Source organism: Neopelma chrysocephalum, unplaced genomic scaffold, assembly GCF_003984885.1.
Source record: "Neopelma chrysocephalum unplaced genomic scaffold, ASM398488v2 Primary Assembly neopelma1_81, whole genome shotgun sequence".
Lineage (NCBI taxonomy): Eukaryota > Metazoa > Chordata > Aves > Passeriformes > Pipridae > Neopelma > Neopelma chrysocephalum.
Window position 1 is genome coordinate 3,180,330 of NW_020897743.1, and position 21,059 is coordinate 3,201,388.

At 51.6% G+C, this 21,059-nt stretch overlaps 1 protein-coding gene across 2 annotated transcripts in view; it reads right to left on the reverse strand.

Annotated features, from left to right (window-relative positions):
- The window catches only part of LOC113971028 (gamma-aminobutyric acid receptor subunit beta-4), a 70,695-nt gene extending 51,080 nt beyond the window's left edge, over window positions 1-19,615 (reverse strand). For both annotated transcript variants that reach the window (XM_027690538.1, XM_027690539.1), the window contains exons 1-2: window positions 19,319-19,615; window positions 15,568-15,656 (exon numbers count right to left, since the gene is read on the reverse strand). In XM_027690538.1, the coding sequence (XP_027546339.1) occupies window positions 15,568-15,656; window positions 19,319-19,398 (169 nt within the window). In that variant the 5' untranslated portion in view covers window positions 19,399-19,615. The remainder of the gene's footprint in view (window positions 1-15,567; window positions 15,657-19,318) is intronic.
- Window positions 19,616-21,059: the final 1,444 nt, after the last annotated feature.

Consider the following 21,059-nt stretch of genomic DNA (forward strand, 5'->3'; position numbering starts at 1 on the left):
TCCTACATTTTGCCATACTGTTTTAGGGAGTGTTTGGTGCTTTTTATGTCATTGAGCCTCTGCACAGAACAAGACTGTGCCTGACCCAGGTATGCTTTCCACCCAACCACACCAGACCTGGCACAGTGTCACCCTGGACAAGGAGGCTCATAAGAATTTCCAGCCTGTGCCATTCTGCTCTCCTGGCAGCCTGGCAAGTCACCTCACCCAGTCAGAGGATTTGCAATATTCATTTAAGAAGGTGGAATACTGGGGACTTCCCAAGAAAAAAAAAAGCAAAGTTGGAACGAGCTTTCACCAAGGTGGTGATATCAAGGACAGCACATGTTGAACGGGACATCTGAGGGAGGGTACAACCATAGCACAGCTCTTCAGTGGACTTTCAGGGTATCCAAACACTAAATAAACCAAGGTTTCAGTAAGAGGCTTTCCTGCAAGCAGGCAATGAGGCCAGTCCTTCAGCGAGGAGCCAAGAGACACAGCACTTGCAGAGCAGGCAGAACTGACCACTGCTCTCCTATGATGCTCCACAAACACTCAGGTTAGCCTGGATGACAGCAGCCACACTTCCAGCCTGTTGTCACATGAAGCTGTCCCTGTAGATCTGAACAGTCACAGAGCATTTTCTCCAGCAAGCTGTGCCTTCTCCTGAGCCCGTGCTGAGGGATCCTGCTGGGGGAACAATGCTTTCCCAGGGCAGATGTAGCACCCGTTCTGTGACTGTTCCAGGGAAAGCAGAGAGTTAAGGAGCACAATCTGTGAGGCACAGTGGATTACTTAATCTATCTCATGGGTATTTTTAATGGATTAGTAGGTATTAGAGTTGGGATACTGCAAATATCCCATGGAAATTTGGAAGTGAGAGAGAACAATCACCAGGCTGCAAGAACAGTGTAAAGGTTGTCCCAGAGGTATTGAAGGATTACAGAGGAAGCTAAATCAAGGTTGATTTTAAAAGATGTTGGTAGACAGCTACCCAAGCTGAATAAAAACAAGGTCTCAAATGTACAGGCTTAAAAATGGAACAAGAGAATAGACACCAACCCTTACAGCATCTGTACTGCCAGTGCACCCAGTACAGCAAAGCACCTGTACACACACACAGGGCTTTCAACATTAAGAAAAATTACTAACTACTCAGAAAATCATCTGTTCTTGGAAGAGGCCTGGGCCAATATTCAGGAGAGGGATTTTTAAAGCTACTTCATCGTCAAGTGATGATGATAGTCTTCCAAAGCCTCCTGCTTGCGTATCTCTTGCCTGGGTGATGCACACTTGGTAAGGCTACAGCAAAGCGAGGGGAAAATAAGCTCCCAGGTTTGTCCAGCTATGTATTTGCTCTCATTTACAGGCACACACAGCTGCATCACCTTCCCAGAACTGATCATTATCAACCTGGCCCCACCCATGGGTCTCAAGAAACCAAGCATTTAAGAGTGACTTCACCAAGGGTATGAAGTGCCAGCTATCATCCATCCCCTAAAGCAGGGAGCACCCAGCTCAGGCAGATCAATACACCACAACCAGCTGGCTCTGCTGCCACAGCCATTGGAACCTTTGTTGGAGCAGGGAAGGCAGATCCAGGCCTGACCCTCAGGAGAGGAAAGCAGCATTCTGACCTCCTGGTGCTGCCAAAGCCAGGACTGGCACCTGCCTTCCCCTTCCAGGAACACCCCTCCCCATGGCCCCCAGGGCACCCCCAGGGACCAGCTCTGTTGCTTTGCAGCCTGCAGGGCACGCACTTGGTGTTTTGCTTTTACATCCCTCTCTGAAGAGCCAGCACTGTGAAACGTTGCATTTCCCTGCCTTTACACTGAACTAATCCTGGGAAAGCAGAGACACTGAGCATCCCACATCCCTTCAGCTCTTACTCTTCACCAACAGCAACAGCAGGAGGGCAACAAGGCTTCCTGAGCAAGTGCATATCATAAACCAGCACAAGCCAGGCATCTCCTCCCCAGCAGCAACGTGAAGCATCAGACCCACGCTGAGCAGCCACCCCCAAGTTTCTCCACCTGAGAAGACTTCCCTCCTACCTCTGCCAGGATCCTGGCAAGCAACTGCATCTCCCTGTGGGCCCTGCAGCTGGGGGGCACAGTTCTGCCTGCCTGGGGAGCTGGGCTGCACTCAGGAGTAGTCCAGTCCTTTTGCATTTTCTCAGAGCTCACCTTTGGTCCATCTCTCACAGCCAGCCAGGGCACTGGTCTGCACTCCCGGAGCTGCCACCCTCCTCCAGCTGGGGCAGCCTCAGATGCCTTTGGCACACTACCTTTCCTCATTTCCCAGCCCTGTCACCTTGCTTTTGAAGGGGGTAGCCTTCAGGAAGGACTGCACGCAGATACAAAGTATTTTGAATCCCCAGGGTAAACACGCAAAGGGTATTTAACCGCGTACCTACAGCTTCCTACCGGAGCACACTCACCACATGCCTTTGTGCAGGCAGCTGCCCCCTCCTGCCCCACCTCCAGCTCCCAGGACTCACCACAGCCCGGAAAACACTCTTTACAATGCAAAATGCTCAGTTCCCGTACAAGCTCTGGTGCTACAACATCCACAAACCCACACGGATTTTTAGGCTGGATCAGGGCTCAATCCCTAGTGCTGCAAAACCCCCACTACCCTGACACCCCTTGCAGCAGCTCGGGAGGCGGGAGGAGCAACAACCTACCTGAAAAACCACATCACCATCCTCCTCCTCACCTCCAAACAAGCCCCAAAGGCAAGGCTGGGGCTGCTATATAGAAGACATCCCTCCCACCCCATCCCACAGCATCCACCCACCTCAGGTGGGGCTGTCAGTGTCCCACAGCTGAGCCCATTTAGCAATTTTCCCTGCACGCCAGCTGGCAGCTGTGGAAATTCCTCCCCTGTTGCACATGGGTTTGTCTCATTTCTCACCTGCCCACCAGAGGCACAAAGGTCCTGACCCAGCTTCCCAGTGCTGGGCTTTTCATGCATGTGATCAATAAACATTTGCTACGTGAGGGAGCCTCTCTCTCTTATGTGCCCTGGAAATATCACCCCCCAAACAACTGCAGGCCTGGCCTGTGCTACAGTGTGTGACCTGTCTGGGAAAACACCCTCCCAAATCCTGAGCCATCTAATCCCCTCAGCTGAAAATGAGCTGAACCAAATTAATTTGAATGGGTTAACACAGGCTCCTCTGTTCATATCAAATCCATTACTCTGTCTTGGAAGTGTTTGTAACAACAACAAAATATCTGGACTTGTCATTTTTATCAAAGTGACAACAACAAGGTGTTTTCCCTTCCCCCCCCTCCTTTTTTCAATTTTTTATGAATTAGTCACACCTTCTCATCACTGTTTACAGGCTCTTGTCTTTAAAGGATACCACAGCGTGTAACTCCTGGATTGAATCCAGTTGGTCATGCCCAGCATGAGGGGAAAAAAAACAAAAGAGACTGGATGGCCAGGTTGGGACGTGCTAAACTTGCACAAATATTGAAATCAGGGCTGGGCCATCAGGGAGCAGCAGGGGACAGCCCTGCTGTGGCCACACCTCCATGGGAGGATTTTCTGAGTGTGCTGGACATGGTGCTTCGTCCCCCACCACAGGGCAAAGTCAGTGGCCGGGCTCTCCAAGGGAGAGAAGGTCACTCTGTTCTTGTTACTTCTGTCAAGTCCTTTCTGGAGATACAGGGATTTTTTTTCCCAGTGTCCACCTTATCCTTCCCAATAAAGCCTCCTATTAGGGCTTTTGTTAGTGCCTCCCATCATCACCTCCCCATAACCACACGCTCAGTCCTCTCCTTACCCCATGAAGGGCACGTGGCTCTTGGACTTAGCTCAGAGGCAGAGTTTTGGGGCTGCCCAGTGCCCAAGGCTCATGCTCAGTGGCAGTCAGGACAATTTACAGTGCAGGGAATGAGAAAACGGAGTGAGTCAGGCCTGAAAATATCATGACATCCACATGAAAATCATGAGTCTGCACTAGGAATCCTGAGCAGCAAAGCACACACACAAACAAGCCCCCCCTTTTCCGAATGTTAAACATGGGATTATAAATTTTCATCCCTTAGTTTCTGAGGCTCTTGGACCCGCTTTGTTCAGGTCGTTCTGCCCTTTTCTCCACAGTCTGAAGAAAGCAAAAATCTTACAAAATTCAGTGATGACTGAGAATTGCAAGAGTTTAGTAGCAGAAAGAATTCAAGTTTCTAAGTTGTTCACTTCTGAGGGATTAATTCGTGCGCTGGTCAATCCCATCCATTATTTCAGTGAGGACTGATTTGCAAAAATGTCCTGGAAATTCAGCAGCACAAAAGTTGGGGCTGCATTTGACCTGAGAACCCCTTCATTAAGACATAAAACTAAGTGCTATTTGTTCACCAAAATAATTGATTTCACTCAGGATGCATGGATCAGTGGATCTTGCAGAGCTTTTTTGTATATATCTCCAGCAATTCATCAACAAAATAATCACACATTATTAACTTGAGTACTCACCAATTTTTTTCTTTTTTTTTTGTAGCCTCAAATACTAGCAAGTTGCTAGTGTGCAATAGGGAAGAAAAACATGTAGGGGAACTTGTGATGAATGTTCTATTTTTGCTATGAAAGGAGGATAAGAAGAAGAATTCAGCCCATAGCCTATCCTCTCCCTCAGTTCCAAAAATTTCTTAACAGGATGAGACCCTTCTCCAAGGGGCAGGAGATTAGGCTTTCCTGGACTCACATCCCAGCTGCCTGCTGAGCCTTGGTCCCAAATGAAGTGTCACAGGAACCAAGTCAGTCACACTGGTTTTTCCATTGCTCTTGGGCTGTGCCACAGAGAAAATCCTCCTTTGGCTTTTAGTGGCTGAAATGACTCTGGGGGCTCGGAGAGCTGAGTCTTACATGGGGACAGGGAAGGCTCTGGGTGCCCCTTCGTGCTGACAGACCCTGGTGGGATTCACTACAAAAGCACAGGAGTGAAAGCTGAAGCAATAACCAGGACACCTTCCCATTTTTCTGTTCTGTGATACATTCATACACAGTGAATATATTATCTGCCACATACCACTTTTAAAAAAAAAAATTCAGCCAATGATCAAATTTACAAAATTTCAGGTTTTTTGGGAAGGACATGGAGGAATGCCCTCCTGCTCCATCCACCAGAAGGGGAACTACTTGTGGACAAAATCAATGCCCATTAATTAAGAGCCTTTCCTATGGCTATACCCCTACATTTCTCTGCAGCAAGGAGTGGGCTCATCTGCCTTTTCCCTGTGGGATTTCACAGGGCACCACAGTCAAAGGAAAGGTCATGGTATGCTGACCAAGCAACGGGCCAGAGTGCTGAAGGTGCTTAGGTCTGTTCTCACAAATAAAGAGAGTAACAGGAGGCAGAACTGCCCAGTGCCATTCCCTGTGCTGCCATGGGTTTTCCACTCTCATCCCCAACAAGCTGCCCCCTCTTGGTGTCCCCAAGGTGTGACATGGACCCAGTGGTGGCCCATCATCCCCCAGGTGGTGGGGAAGATTTGTTAGTCAATATTTGTAGAGCACAGGAGCCTTGCTGCTCTCTGTCACACAGAGCCCGTAACGCCACTCGAGAACAAATTATATTCGTGCATAATCAACATCACCTCCAGCTCAGCCCTGATTTGAGAACCCTTTTTGGCTAGTGATGATGTCCAGAGCAGAGAGAGCACAGCTTGATTTCCAGAGCCCAGGCTGAGCTGGCAGAGCTGGCAGGTAGAAATATCTTATTTTGACTGGTAAACTGAGCAAGTTTGACATGGAAACCACTGAGGGAGAATAAATATGGAACAACAAGATGTAATTTTACAGAGGCTCTTTTCCAACTCAAACTGTACTCGGAGCCATCCCAGACTTGAACTAAGAGGTCCTGAGGTCTGGGGAGGGAAATTCTGGACACGGTAGGTTTGGTTGAGGCTTGACCCTGTCACAAGCAGGGACATCTATAAGCGCACAATTACTTAACAGCACAGTTCCTGCAGGACTGCAAAAAACAGGGAGGGGAGGGGGGGAAATATCGGAGAAGAAAAAGAGTTTTTAGCTCTGACACAGAACCAAGGATAAATGCCAAAACCAGAAAAACAGCCTATAGGAACTGCGTGATCAGTGTTTCCCAAACCAGCCTGGAATTCATACCCTGCTCAAAGCAAACAGCAGCGCTCCCACATCCTGGGAGGAAGGGCTGGCTGAGAAGAGCTCTGCTTCCTTCCATTTAGTGGGAACAGTATCCATCACTGGATCCTCAGAATACCTGTTTATCTGACCAATCTGCTCATGCTATGGAGCTCCACCGTCCAACATTTCTCTTTCTCACATATGTGGTGTCAATTCCTTTAATGAACCTTCTGCCATCATTAAGCACATCATTTGTCTTGCCCATGTTTCTAGGAATGCTTTAACAAGTGCATGAAACATCAAGATATAAAGAGACACTTAAAAACCTCCACCAAGGGCTCTCTGCAAGAATGGATCTTGCAGACCAAAGAAACCATCTTACATCCCTTCAGCCTGACACAGTAGTAGCCTCCAAATTTTTTTCTTGGAATCAGATGTAGGTAAGAAAATGGCATGAACACAGAGAGACGCCTTCATGTCACGGTAAAACTGCAGCATATTCCTTGTTTTTTGTATTTTGTGTTATATGGGTTGAAAATATTTTTCTGCCTTACAGGGATACTGGGAGTCTTAGGAAATGAACAATGCAGGTGTGTAAAGCTGCTCTGATGAACAGCTCTAGGGCTGTGGGAATATATTTTGACTAATCAAGAGGACTTCTACTGATGGATTTTACACTCTTTTTCTATTTTGCTTTCAGTGGCAGTCCCTCGAAGGCAACTTTGCCAGCAGGAATAATCTCAGAAATGGTGAGTGTTATGTAGATGTTAGTCAAGGAAGAAGATGGGTCCAGGTGAGGTGGTAAACATCCTCCAGACTCGCTATAAACAACCATCTGCTTTTAGGCACTTAATTAATTAAGAGGTATTGGAATTACTCTACTAATCAGTAACTCGAATGCATTGCATTTTGTTGTAAAAAATCTACGACCAAGAGTAGAGGCAAAATTAATGGAATAAATGCTTTGTTAAAATGATGATGACATCTTTCTTTTAAGAGAGATATCTGAGAGCCCTTTGCTGGCCACAGTGCACTGCCAAGGACCAGCTCCAGCAGTGCTGGAAAGCAGCTGTGTCAGGGCCTGAGCAGAGCTGCAGGGAGAGACTGCACCAGCCAAGGGTGAAGAGGAAGGAGAAGGGCAACCAGATGCAATTATCTGACACAGGCTTTGGCACGAGCACGAGAATCAACATCTTCTCCCATCCCAGTGACAGTGTGCTGCGTAATGGATGACAGCAAAACTTCATGTTCTCCACTGGATACCAAACCCCAAAAACAATGCTTGGTACTGCCAGGCACAGCTCTAGGGCAGGCACACAGGTTGCTCAGAAACCCAAGACCAGTTTGGCTCCGGGCTGAGACTCAGGGGAACTCATCTCCGTTGCTGTCTTCAAAACACCACCCAAAACTCCCTCCCCTGCTCTGGGCCAGAGATTTCTGTCTCTGAAGGAGGATAATGAGTGGGGCCACACATGAATGCACAATGAATGCATGTTCAACATGCAGCAAGGGGTTCACAGGCTCTGTCACACCGGAGGAAGGTCTGATATTCTAAAATATTATTGCACTCAAAAAAAAAAAAAATTCATGAGAAAACAAAATGGTTGAAAGTAAGGTGGATGCCCAGTGCTGAATGGATGTTACAGAGCCAGTTCCTAATAAAACAGCCCATTGTATCCTTGTTCATTCCTATTCCTTGTTTGACAGAGGATGGATTTGCTCTGAGGACGGTGCAGGGGTGTCCCTGGTAGCCATGCAGTGAGTGAGGGGGAAGCCTCCAGGAAAGGAAAGGTGTTTCTGTGGCTGAGCTATGTTCTCCAGGACTGGATGTGTACAGGGGTTCCTGTACAAGCCACCTAAACCTCACAGATTCCCTTGAACTCTCTGTGTCTCTCTCCTGGGGCACTGGGGCCGAAGGCTCACAGCTGTGGCTGAAATCAATAGGAGCTGTGCTCCAAACATGCAGGGTCTGGCTACAGTGCTGCTCAGTATCCTGGAAAACCACATTTGGACTGGGCACCCCTCAGCAGGGGGAACCTTTGCCTTCTGGGAGGGGAGGTGTGAACATGTCCATGCTGTACTGGTGTGCTTGAAACAGTTATAAAAACAACTGATTCTGTGCTGTGAGCAGGTCTGAAAACAGAGCAGTCAAGAAAGCACGAGTCCAAGATGGTCTTTGACTGCTCAGTCCCAGGCTTTGCATCAGACAAGCACCACCAGTCTGGCTCAACCTGCCCCAGTCACCTGCTGTGACCGTGGTCCCCACTGCCATGGTCCCAGCCTGTCCCCTTCTGGAATGAAGGGAATGGGGAAGGTCAGCTCCGTGTGTAAACAGCATCTCTGGTGTGCTCTGTAAGGGTGTTAAGCTGGAAGTGACTCTCAGACCTTGCCTCCTGATGAACCCTCACAAGGGGACCAAATATAGATCCGTGGAGAAACCCTAATTCTGGCTTTTATGAAGTCCTGCGTGTCTGACTTTACAGCCTCAAAGTCCCTTTCACAGCATGTATTTCCTATAAAAAGAGCAAAGTGAAAAAAATAGAAATTCCATCATGTGGCAATGTGTTAACATCCACATATGTCCCAAGAAGGACTGGATCTTTTCATTTCCTGCCACTTCAGTTAATGAAGTAAGACACAACAGCAGGAGGTTGTCATCTTCCTTCTGAATTAGCCCTAGAGAGGATGTGACCCATGGTCCAGAGCCAGGAGTCACATAAATTGGGGAGGAAGTGAGGGCTGCACAGCTGCAGCCAGTTTGACTGACCAAGAAAGTCCTTTCCTTAATACTCTTTTTTTCAGGAAGTCAAGTGGGACTACTGGCAGCCCTGGTGGCACATCTACCTTTTCTTTGGCCTTGAGTGACACTGGGGTTTACAGACCTTCCAGACAGCTCCTGCCTCTCCTTCCTCAATTAACTCATTTCCCCAATATGATCCATAATTGCCCCTCTGCTTTCAAATCCAGAACTGCTCTTCTGCCCAGCCATGGCATAAGGGTGGAAGGGTGATATTTCCCACTGGAGTCAGGCCCTGTGAAGTGCAGCATTTCAGGTTAACTGTGTGTCCAATTCCAGGCAATTCCTCCTGCAGGCAGGGAAAGAGCCATCCCTGGTGGGATGAGAGCTTTCCTGCTAAGTCTCAATTCCCTGCCCCAAAAGAGTTGGCTCAAGGCATCTCAGAAGCAAAGGGAAAATTGAATCTGGCTGCTCTGAGATTTAAACATTTTTGCCACAGAAGAGGAGGGGAAGAGAGCTGGAGGGCTGAGAATTAAACCCTAGAAAGGCAGGTTTGCAGCTCCTGTGGTTCCCAGGACAAGCAGCCCAGGACTTGCACCCACTGCCCTCTTCCAGCCCCACACCCTGGTTCTCCTGCAGCAGCATCACTGCTCTGGGATGCTGCCTTGGCACCAGAGGCAGCAGGGCCACAGTCCTTGTGCCAGCCAGGTTGTTGGTGGCCCTGGGTGCCCCCCTGCTACTGCACATGGGCCAGCCCTGCCGTGGGTGCTCCCAGATTCATCCCCCAGCATTTTGGGAGAGTAAAAAAAAAATCCACCCCATCATGTACATGCCTTGGCTTGGTCTCAGGAATTTCTGAATCATTTTTCCTAAAATTTCCCCCCCTCCCCATTGAAAATCTAGGCAAGGTAGCTGCATGGGAAAAACACGGCCTCGCACGCAGTGGAAAACAGGGACATTTTCGGGAAGCCTTGACAATGTGCAACACCACCAGCCTTGGCTAGGTAAGAAACCAAATTCCCATTCCTACCAGTCCAGGGCCATAAAGACCAGCTGTTTCCCAGGCACACAAGGCTGATGGGCCAGGTTTTGGGCCCCCCTGTGTCCTGCTGCATCCGTACCAGCCTGCCAGCCCCGCCAGCTCTGGAGCCCTGGACTACTGACGATGCTTCACTGCAACACTTTATGCATCAGCAATCATTTATTTTTACAATTCTGGCTTTCAAGTGATGCTGTTACACAGGGAAAGGCTGAGGATTTCATCCCCAGGTCCACTGAATTTGGAGTGGCCTTTGAAGGAGAGATGCTGGGGAACAAACAGGATGTGGGGGCAGGCTGGGCACCCCAAGAGGGTGGAGGTGTGATGGAGCAGAGAGGAGCTGAGAGCAGGAGGGGACAGAAGGGAGGAAGGCCAGGATATTGCAGCTAAGGAGGGGTTGGAATGGCCAGGGAGAGCGGTGGGACTGAGCGAGGGTGATGAGAGCTGAGAAGCCAGGTCCTTGCCTGAGGAGCAGGACAGAGGCTCATTTCAATCCAAGACCCCTTAAATGCTAGTTCTCTTTAGGTAAGTTTGAATTAAAAATGGGGCAGGGAAAACTGTTGGGTCCACAGACATTTACTGTGCAATCCCAAGGGCTTCCCGGTCATCCTGTTTTTCACCAGGCATTTTCAGGCACTGTGTGTGCCACCCAGGACAAACACCAGGAATCCTGCACTCTGGCTGGGCTGGCAGCAAGGAGTAGAGAATGCCCTCACCTTGCTTTTGGTTACCAAGGTCTGCAAATGATGCTGGAAAACCATAAAGGGCCATCTGCTTGGAACTCTTGAAAAGTTTTGGGCTGGAAATGTTGCACCAACAGAGAGCAGCTGAGTCACTGAGCTGATTTGGGATCTTCCTGCCATTCCTTCATTGCCTTCTCTACCCTGGGGCAATACAGTCTTTTTTTGCTTTCTTTTTCCTTTTTTTTTTTCTTTTTTTCTCCTATGGAACTAATGCTTCTCAAAGTGAGTGCCTAAGAGCACTTACAAGAACCAGCGTGCTGCTCTGAAAGCTCCCTCTCTCCCCTACCCACGGCCCTGCAGTGCTTCCCAGACATTATCTGCAGCGTTCCCTGCTCATCCAGTCCTAAATCGTGAGCATCCTGCTTGTCTTACTGTGGTGTAATTATTGTGCTATGGAAATTGCCCCTATACTGTCCATACCTCAAGCCAGGGCCAGCTGGATGGCACCCACCTGTGATTTGATCTCCCTGTGAGATACATTGTCCTGTTCCAAAGACCATTTGGTCTGCATTGTTGCTGATCTTGCAGTACCAGGACTGAGATTTCCCTCTTGGAGCCCTGGCTTGGTCTTGCTCCTGTCCTGCAAATCCCTCATCAAAGCTGTTCCAGATCCCCATCACCACCCTGGCCAGACCCCTTAGACCTGCTCTGCCCTTTCAGTCCCAGGCCATGTCCGTGCTCAGCCCATGAAAACTGGGCTCTGTGGTCCCTACGTGTCCCACCCTGACACTGTCCCACATCTCTCCAACGTGATGTGCTGCTCTAGGGCTTGGGGACCGTGGCTGAGGCATAAGAGGGGTCTGTCCAGGGCTGTCCAGGATGGAAGGTTTATCACCTGTTCCCCAAGGGCTGATGTACCTGGAGACCCTTCAACACCCACCCCTCCACCTCACCCTCGGGCTGCCTCCACCGAGCCAGGATGGCTTTCCAGAGGAGTTGCTCCCAGATTTTTCCATCAGCTTTCCCCCTTTGTGTACCCCTGTTCAGCCCAGCTCCCCAGGTGAGCACAGAGCCCTCATTGCCACAGCACTGCCCCTGAGAGCCGACCTGCTCGTGGGCCTAATGGGTTTCCAAGGGGGTGGGGGAGAGGGAGGGGAGCGAGTGGCTGATGCTTCTCAGCCACTCAGCTCGGCCCAGAGCTAACGAGGCATCTCAAAATTAAAAAGTGAACTGCAATCCCCAGCAGGCCTGTCCTCCTTTTGGCATTAGTTGGAGTTCTCTTTCTCTCTCAAAAAAAAGAGGACTGGGGAGCCATGAGATGCATTTGGAACCATGGAAGCACCTCATCCCTGGAAGGGTGGGGGTGCTGGCACAAGGCAGACAGCCTTGGGGCTGCTGTGCCATGGGAGCAGCGGCTCTTTTAGATGGGCTGTGAGGTGCAAGCTCACCCCTGAGGTGCAAGGAGTGCAAATGGTACATGGGAACAGGCTCTTCCAGCACCTTCACATCCAAAGGTCCCTCCGGCTCTACGGGCAGCAATCACAGTTGTGTAGAGGAGGCACCCCAGGATGTGGAGGTGGCACCCTGCCCACAGGGCTGAGCAGATGGGGACAGTGCAGGGTGATTGCCACTGGGCACTGATGTGGGGGGAGGATGGCAAGAAGGAAACAACGCTGCTGGAGGAGGAGAACATGGGGAAAGCAAGCAGGGAAAGAGCAGAGAAGGGAGGAAGGGAGGGCAGCCTGGTTTATTGCATTTCTCTGGTGGGAATCTGCCTGGGAAGGACTTTTCTGTGCCCACAACTCTGGGGTGCCCAGCACTGGCTGCTCTGACCTTCCTGCCCCCAGTGCCCTCATCCTTGAGCCACAGAGGGCTGAAGGCTCTGGCTTGTACAGGTGCTGTCTGCAGCAGCTTAGCCTGGCTCACAGGCAGCTGAGTGGCAGCTGCTTTGCCCCAGACCTCTCCACTCCCACAGGCAGCTGCCTGTCCAGTCCCCTGTCACTGCTGGGCCAGCCCTGAGACAGCTCCATGACATTCCTCCAGGGCACATGGCTCCAAGCAGGACCTGCCACCCCTCTGAGGTGCTGTCTTGGCCATTCACAGCTCACCTTCACGGGTTTTCCTGGGAGAAGAACACGAGCAGGTGGAGGGATCATCTCCCCCAGCAGAGGTGGCTTACACCCATTTTTCCCAGCTGGAAGGCAGAGGAGGGGTGGCAGGACAGCCCAGGTGGAGCACAGGGTGGGCTGCAGGGCAATGTCCTGGAGTTCAGCCCAGTTCCACACGTCCCTGAGAGGTAGCAGGGCTACATAAACACACAGGTTCCAGGGCTTTACCCAGGATGTGCCTTTTCCATGGAATCATAGAATATCCTGAGTTGGAAGGGACCCACAAGGATCATTGAGATCAACTCCTGGCCCCACACAGAACAACCCAAGAATCCCACCATGGGCCTGAGTGTTGCCCAAATGCTCCTTGAGCTCTGTCAGCCTTGGTGCTGTGACCACTGCCCTGGGGAGCCTGGTCAGGGCCCAACCACCCTCTGGGGGAAGAACCTTTCCTTAATATCCAACCTAACCCTGCCCTGACTCAGATTCATGCTTTTCCTTCAGGTCCTATCACTGCTCCAGCTGCACACAACTTACTGGGGGGAATTCCAGCCTCTCCACAGTAGGACCATGGATGAACTGGAAGCCACACAGAGTTAGACACATCCCAACATGATCCCACTGGATTTCTCCTAGCAGTGGGTTTGGTGCAAAATCTCAGGGAACTGGTGAGCTCTGGGGACGGCAGTGGTACAAGGAAACATGAACCCCTTTTCCCTGGGCTCATAATGGCAATGATCTCCAGCTTCCAGGCTCACATCTCAGCCCAGCTGTAAATGCTGCAGGTGCAATTTTGTCCAGATAAGCTTGTCCTCAGGGGGAGGGGGACCAGACATGCTGACAGTCTGGGCATTCCTGCACACCCAGCACCAAAGGCACAGCCACTGGTGCTCTCCACCAGGACTTTGCACTCATGAGCAAAGGGAAGGACAAGAAAGGGTGAAGGGCAGCAGCGAGGTGATGACAGGAAAGAGGGTTATTGTCATGTTTCTATTTCTTTGCTTGAGTGAGGGGAAATGCAATTTGTACTTGGGGAATTCAGGGTAAAATCAAATAAAACGCAGAGGTTGCCCAAACCCATCCATTTTGTAGCCCAGATGGACACAGTGCCTGCCCAGCCCAGCCTGAGCATTGCACGGATCCAGCAGGGTCAGCAGAACCGCCAGCTCCCAGCCCTGCCCGGCCCTGCCCAGGCTGAAGGAGGGGCTGGTCCATGTCCTGAGGGGCAGCTGGGTGCCCTGGGGACCTGCCAGTCGGGGCAGGCGGGATCTGAAACGGGCCTGGGCTGCTGGACCTGCAGCCCCACGGCTGCCCCTGCACCCCCTCTGCCCTGTGCCTCTGCGCAGCTGGATCACCTCCTGTGTTACTGTATCACAATCATCTCCGCGCCTCACAAGGATGGTTTTCTTCCAGTTTTATGTCATCTCCGCAGTTCTCCCCCTCATAAAATGTGACTGCACCAATTTCTGTGATCAGGGCCGGTCAGGTAACAGGGACATTTCGTGTTTCTCAGACAGAGCTTTTAAATCAAACCCATCCATATCCCAAAGGAGAGAGGGGAGCGGGGGAACTCCTGTTTCCTTGCAGGATGCTGCAGGCCCCTCCAAAGTGACTCCCCACTGCACTGAGGTGACCTCCCAGATGCTCCTGAGCATTCTGGAGGGATGAGCATCTCCCCCACCCCGCAACCCTTCCTGAGGCCAGTGTCCAGCAGCACCTAGTGCTGCCACCTGAAAGGCCCTGTTCCACCCCGGGATGGAACAAGGAGTCAAGGGCAGTGGGGACGGTGTATGTGGGGATGGAAGACAGTCTCTGCTATGGGTAAGGGGTGGTGAGTGAGTGGGGGAAGGTTTGGGTGAGGTGAAGGACACCAGAGGTTTCAGAGTGGGACAGATTCTGTTATGCAGTCATGGGAAACTGCAACACACTGGGGTGGCTTCAAAACCTGATGAAATCAGTGAAGATACTCCTCCACTCCCACCTTCAAGGAGCTATGGTTCAGGCCCTTGGGGAGAAAACTCTTCCTTTGAATCGCCATATAATTGGCCCTGACCTCTCTTCCCCTCGAGAACACAAGCATGAATCTGTTTCCCATCAGTCAGCAGGAGAGGGACATCTCGATCTGTACCTGTCCTCCTGTGGGCTGAACATCCCCAACCTCACACACCTCCTCGGGAGGAGGAAATAACGTTGCCAAGAAAAGGCATAAAGCAGCCAATCTTGGCAGGCTGAAGTTCTCCAAATCCCCCTCCCTGTGCAGTCAGCTGTGCTCCTCCACTGCCTGCTCCTCTCCAAGAAATGGACGTCAACTGGACCTCAGCTGTGCCCAAGAGTACTGTGGTACCCAAGGGTTTTCCATGTTTCGTCCCTACCAGGCACCTGCCATTCTCCTTTTTGATCATAGGACGCAAGAGAGGAACTGCAGATCCTTGCACCTTCTACTGAATAGCCACCAGCTCCCCAGGGAATATTTTATCCCATATTGTTGCTGAGGAGGCAGCCTTACAGACCATGCAACAGCCCTGCCAGCAACCACCCCAACCCTCCATGAGGAAAAGAGCCAAAATATCGGGCATTGGGAACAAGTGGAGGAAGGATGACTTGTCTGTGATGGAGGAAAGTTTGGAGTGGAGGAAAAGCTGGGTGTATCTGTCCCAGCAAAACATCCCCAGAAGGATCACACGATGGACAACCCACCTGTGTGCAGAAATGGGTGACTGTGGAGGGAGAAGAGCTGGTGAGAGGAGAAGGGAAACCAGGAGGTGAGAAAGATATGTGAGGGAGAAGGGAAGAAGAATGTGAGGGCAAGCAAACAGGAGAGGGTTGAAGCATTCCAGGAGGTTGGTGTGTGCAGCACTGGCACACCACAGCCCCCCACTCTGCCCCCTGCAAGCAGCATCACCGTACCTCCAAAGTCAGGCCTGAGGCGGACATCGTAGCCCTTCAGCAGTTTGTCCACAATCTCTTTCACCACAGAAATATTTCCAGTGGATGGGCTGAAAGACAAGAGAAGAGAGTTTCTGTCACCCCATGTGCCACTGACCGCTTGGGCAGGGGTCCCGGCCAGGCAGCATCCTTCACACCCCGGGGCACCAACACACCCCTGTGTGCTACAGACACCCCAGCCATGGCCAGAGCCTCTCTGTTTTCTTTCTTGCTTGTGTTTTCTGTCCTTGGCACAGCTCTCAGCCCCCAACCTCCACACAAGCCCTGGCCATGCTGGGTTCTTGCTCCTGGTCTCACACTACCCAGCACAGACTTGTCCTGCCCTGAGGTCCTCACTATACAATGTCCCCACTGCACAAGTGCCCCCCAGCAGGCCCCCTGCACCATCACACACCCCAGTGCAACCTCTGCTTCTCACTGCATGCAGGTGTTTCTTCATATTATTGAAGTAAAGGAGAAAGCAACATTCCTTTTTTTTTCATACAGCCTCAACATACGGCTGATCTTTGGCATGTAAGAATTTCTGTCACTCAGCATCACTGTGACTTCTTAGCAATGCAGATCAAGAGGCAGAGACAGGGAGGGAGAGTCCATCTTTCCCTCTGTGTGCCAGAGCAGCAATCCTTTCCCTCCCAACCCTTTAAGTTGCACACAGGGGGGACAACCATCCTCCTTAACACCAATCCAGCCTTTACAGCAGGAAGGGAGCTCTCTCTAAAATGAGCCCAAGAGCCAAACCGAAACCGAAGGTGGGAAACCAGAAAGCAGGGGATGCTAAAAATATTGAACCTATTCAGTGCTGCGGGGTAAATAGGTTTTCTGCCTGAATACCCAGCCTCTGTGCCACCCTCGTCCCCTGCTTTGCATGAGAATAGAGACCCTACCGGTGACAACCGCTGCTCTTTGCAGTCACCCACCACAACAGCATGTCTCCCTGTCAACACCGCCTCCCACATCCATCCCAGTCGGGCTGGAAAGCTGCACCACAGCACTGCCTCTGCCAGCCAGCCCCCTGCCTCGCTGGGCACGGGGGTTTGGCTTGACGTGCCTGTGTATCTGCACACACAGACAGACAGACGTGCTCTCCCGGCTGTATGGGACTCCCTGCCTGTGCACATGGACATGCAGACACATGAAAGCACTGGAGCTCAGGGGGGCAGCTGAGGAATGTGCACAAACCTGTGTGTGTGACCACATCCCAGCCAGTGACTGGAGGTGACTGGAGGTGACAGTGACAGACCTTGCTCCACTGGGATATGCTGAGACACTGGGCTGTGGACACGATTTATGCAGGAGCACAGAAGCAGGCATTTGTGGGTGCCTGAGGCTGGGTTCCCAGGTGCCCAGGCTCCCCACAGAGGTGTGGGTGGAGAAATGTAGGATCACTGGGGAGTCAGTCTGGGAGTGTGTGTGTGCAGGGATTTCTCAACTGGACGGGGATGTGCAAAAGTGAGACAGCACACACACTTCCCAGGCCCAGCTCTGGTGCATGGACAAACCACTGAGCACTTGTGCTGTGTCTGAGCTCTGTTTCTGAGCATGCACCTGAGCGTGGTACAGCTCTTCGTTGCATTGCTTCAATCACTGTGAAAAGGCCAGAGAGTTGCACACAGGTGGGCATTTTCACAACACTGTGTCTAGGCTTGCAAGGTCCATTTGCACCTGTGGATTTCCCTGCAGTATGTGAGGATTTGCAGCTTTGCTTATGTACTGTCACTGTGGGTTATTGATAGTGTGCACCAGCATTGGTTCATGTCTAGAAGCCATTCCTACAGGTACACAGATTTCCATATTCACAGGTTTCCATATTCATAATATGGACACTATGTATTTCTCAGGGGATTTAAACACTTCTGTTTAGCTTCCTACAGGACATAAACTCAGGAAGAAGTGTTAACTCTTTAATATAGGCAGGGAAATTAAGGCAGAGACAGTAACCAATGTGGCAGGGGCCCTGCAGAGTGGAAAAGGGGATACAGGGGGTCTTTCCTCCTCAGCAGCTACAAGTTGGCCTAGTGAGGGAATAAACTGGCATCATGGTTAAGGGCAAGGTCTTTTTCCTCTCAGCGCTCCTTTTGATCCAAAAAGCCACATCCCTCCTGCTGAACAGGCAAGTCGTGCATTTGCCCAGCTGTGGGCGAGCAGCTGCATGTCAGAGCTATTCCTGGCAAATGTGGGTCTGCATCCGCTCAGGGAGCGCATACATCCAGCCTGTGAACTGAATTCTGGAGTGCCGTGTCCCTGATTCCATGTGGGTGGGCATGTGCTTTGCATATATACACGTACACTTGCAGCCGAGCATCCACATACATGCGCCCCGTGCTGCTGGCTGGGGTGTGTGGGAGTAGCTGAAGGCATGTGCACACGGGAGAGTGTTTTGTCTCCGAGCCGTGCGCGGCCAGACGGGCAGACTGCAGGTGAACATCACCAGCAGGTCTGAACACACACGCAGAGACACGGGGCTCGCCGTGGGCATCATTCTGCACACATTTCCTTGGACGGTGCCCCCGAGCACGCCTGCCTGTGTGTCCCCACACAGCGGGACCACGCGTGGATGGTGTGGGCAAGGTGGGCGTCCGTCTGCGCATGTGCGTGTTTATAACTATGGGAACCCAAATCTGGGCATCATCCCCAGCCCCGCAAGGCTGTGCAGGGACCTGCGTGTGTGCGCTGGCAAGGCGCTGCTCCCTGTGCACGGCTGGGCAAGGAAATGCCACAGCCCCCCCCCCCCCCAAGCTCCTCGGCAGGCTCGGTGCACACCCGGCGTCAGCACCGGGGCACAAACCCACCTGCCCGCCTGGGCGAGGAGGAGGAGGCAGCGCTACTCCTGTGTGTGAAGGCGGTGGATAAGCACCGTGTGGGAGCAAACAGGTGTGCTCTGTGCACCTCGTCCGGGCTGGATGGGTGCCTGCCCCTCCGGCCGCCTGCAGCACTCGCGGCGCTCAAGGCGCGCGGCAGGAATAGCTGCGGCTGGAGCACGCAGGGCATCCAGAGCCAGCGTTCGGGGTGCCATGCAGAGCAGGTAGAGCGTGCCGTGCCCTGGGTAGTGACACACATGCGTGTGCACCCGGAGGGGCGCGGATGGAGGCGCACACGCGGGGATGGATGGGGAGGGACGGCACCCACAGAGCGCGGGGCTGCATGCCATAAATCTGCGCGGAGGCACGGCCGTGGGCATCGCCTCCGGAGCACCGCAGAGCCGGGGCTGTGGCACGGCACGGCACGGCACGGCACGGCAGGGCTGTGAGTGTGGCTGCGTGTGCGCCGCGTGTGTGCGGGCACAGGCACGGCCGAGGCAGCGAGCGCGGTGCCCGGCGCGGCTGCACACAGCGCGGTGCCAGGCGCTCCTGCGGCTCCCACAGACACCATGTTCCCCGGGAAAACGCTTCGTTTTGCCATTTCCCCCCCCAGGCTGAGTAAGGGGGAAGGGGGGAACACACACACACACACACATACACACACACACACAAGTGGGCTGCGAGGTGGGCTCCGTCTGCAGAGTGTGCTCCACATCTCATGTATGAGCATCCCTCCTCCTCCCCCTAAAACGACATGGACCGGGAAATAACAATAGCGGGCAGCAGGGGAAGCAATTTGGGGAAAGAACCCCCTCCCCTTTGCCACATACAGATCGATGGAGAAAACCCAAAACAACACAAACAAACCCTGTGTCAGCCCCCCTGTCCCTGCAGCCTGGGATCGCAATCCTTACCTTTGCGCACAGCAGGCGAGACAAAGAGCTGCTAAAGCAGAGACAATTCCACTCAATCTGTCTGCCTGAAATGTCCACATTTCCACAAAGACGAAGGATGAAAAAAAAAATCTTTGGAGGGGAGGGGAAAAAAAGATGGATCTTCTGAAATCCCCCTCCAAAAAAAGGGGGGGAGGGAAAAAAGAAACCAACCCCCCCCCCCAGTTGATGATTTCCTAGAGAAAAAGTATAATGAAAAAACCTAAAAAATGTGGGGGAAAAATACCCCCCCCTCCTTCAGTGCCAGTCAAAGAATTCGTTTCTTCTTCCTTTCAGCATCCTCTCAACAAGAGACATCCTCTGGCAATGGAGAAAATCCCAAGAGAAAGCAAAATAAAATGCCCCAAAATGGGCTCAGCAAAATGTGAAACCGAATCTCACAGGTACGCAGAAGAAAAAGAAGAAGAAGAAAAAATAATAATTAAAAAAAAAGAAAAAAAAAGAAAAAGAAAAAGAAAAAAACAACTCAGTGTCCCCTGAGCACTCCACTTGGATTATTTTTCCTCCTGCTCTTTTGCCATCCGGTTCTGCAGATGTTGCATGGCTCCTGCTACCCACCTTCAGAGAGGAGGAGGAGGAGAAAGAGCGTGTGTGTGTGTGTGTGTGTGTGTGTGTGTGTGTGTGTGTGTGAGGGAGGACGTGTGAGTTTTCTAGCGATACGGTTTTATTCTGGATTTTACCTATTTGCTCCCCCTTCCTCTTTTATTTTCCGAGGGGGAAGGGGAAGCAGCCCAGCCCCACCGTGCCGTTATTTTATTTTAGGGAAATCTCAGGCTCGTCATTCGAGAGGTTTTCTGTGAAAGAGTTAAAAAGGAAAAAAGGAAAAACAAATGCAACCCAGAAAATAAATAAATACATATATGCATGTGTAGAAAATAAATAAATCCCTGTCTGTGGAAAGTGCTGCTCTCCGAGGGAGGGCTGGATGTCTCCCTAGTGCTGTTGCCGCAGCTCCTGTGGAGTTTTGCTGCTCATTGCAAAGTCACAAGAGGAGGGGAGGAGAGAGAGAGTTTGTGGTTGGGGAGGGGGACTCTCCGGACAAATTGGGATCCTGACGTCATGGCTGACAACATTAACCCCTGCTGGCTTGCAGAGGGGATGGAGAAGGTTTTTTGGTTGTGCTTTGGTGTTTTGCTTTTATTTTTTTTCCCCCGGGGAGATGGGAGCAGGGAAGATGGTGGGAAAGGTGATGGCATTTTGGCAAGCAGGGGGATGCACCTGGACAAGAGTGGCTCGGCTGTAAGTGCTGGTGGGTGCCTTGGTTGCCTGAAACAGTGTGATCAGCAAAGGCTGAGCTCCTTCCTTCAGCCACAGAAGATGAAAAATAAGGTGATTTACTGAGACTGTCTCCATGCCATGGGGCAGAATGGCCTGGTGGCCTCCTCCTGGGGAAGATCTGAAGACTCTGGTGGGGCTGAAGAGTTCTCCAGGCCAGGGAAGCCCAGTTCAGCAGGGATGCTCAGCTCTCCCTGAAGGGTGCTGTGTTATGCCTACAATAGAATTTGTGGAAAACGGGGAGCTTGAACTTCCAGAAATGCTGTTGAGGATCAGCTCCTGGTGGTGTGTCTTTTGCTGAAATGGTAACAGCCCTTGAGATTGTCACAGCCTCCTGTGCATCAGCTTCCGATCTTTGCCTTAAAAAAGTAATATAATTAAGGAACCCTACATCAGGCATGCAGGAGGGTGTTACCATGAAGGATTT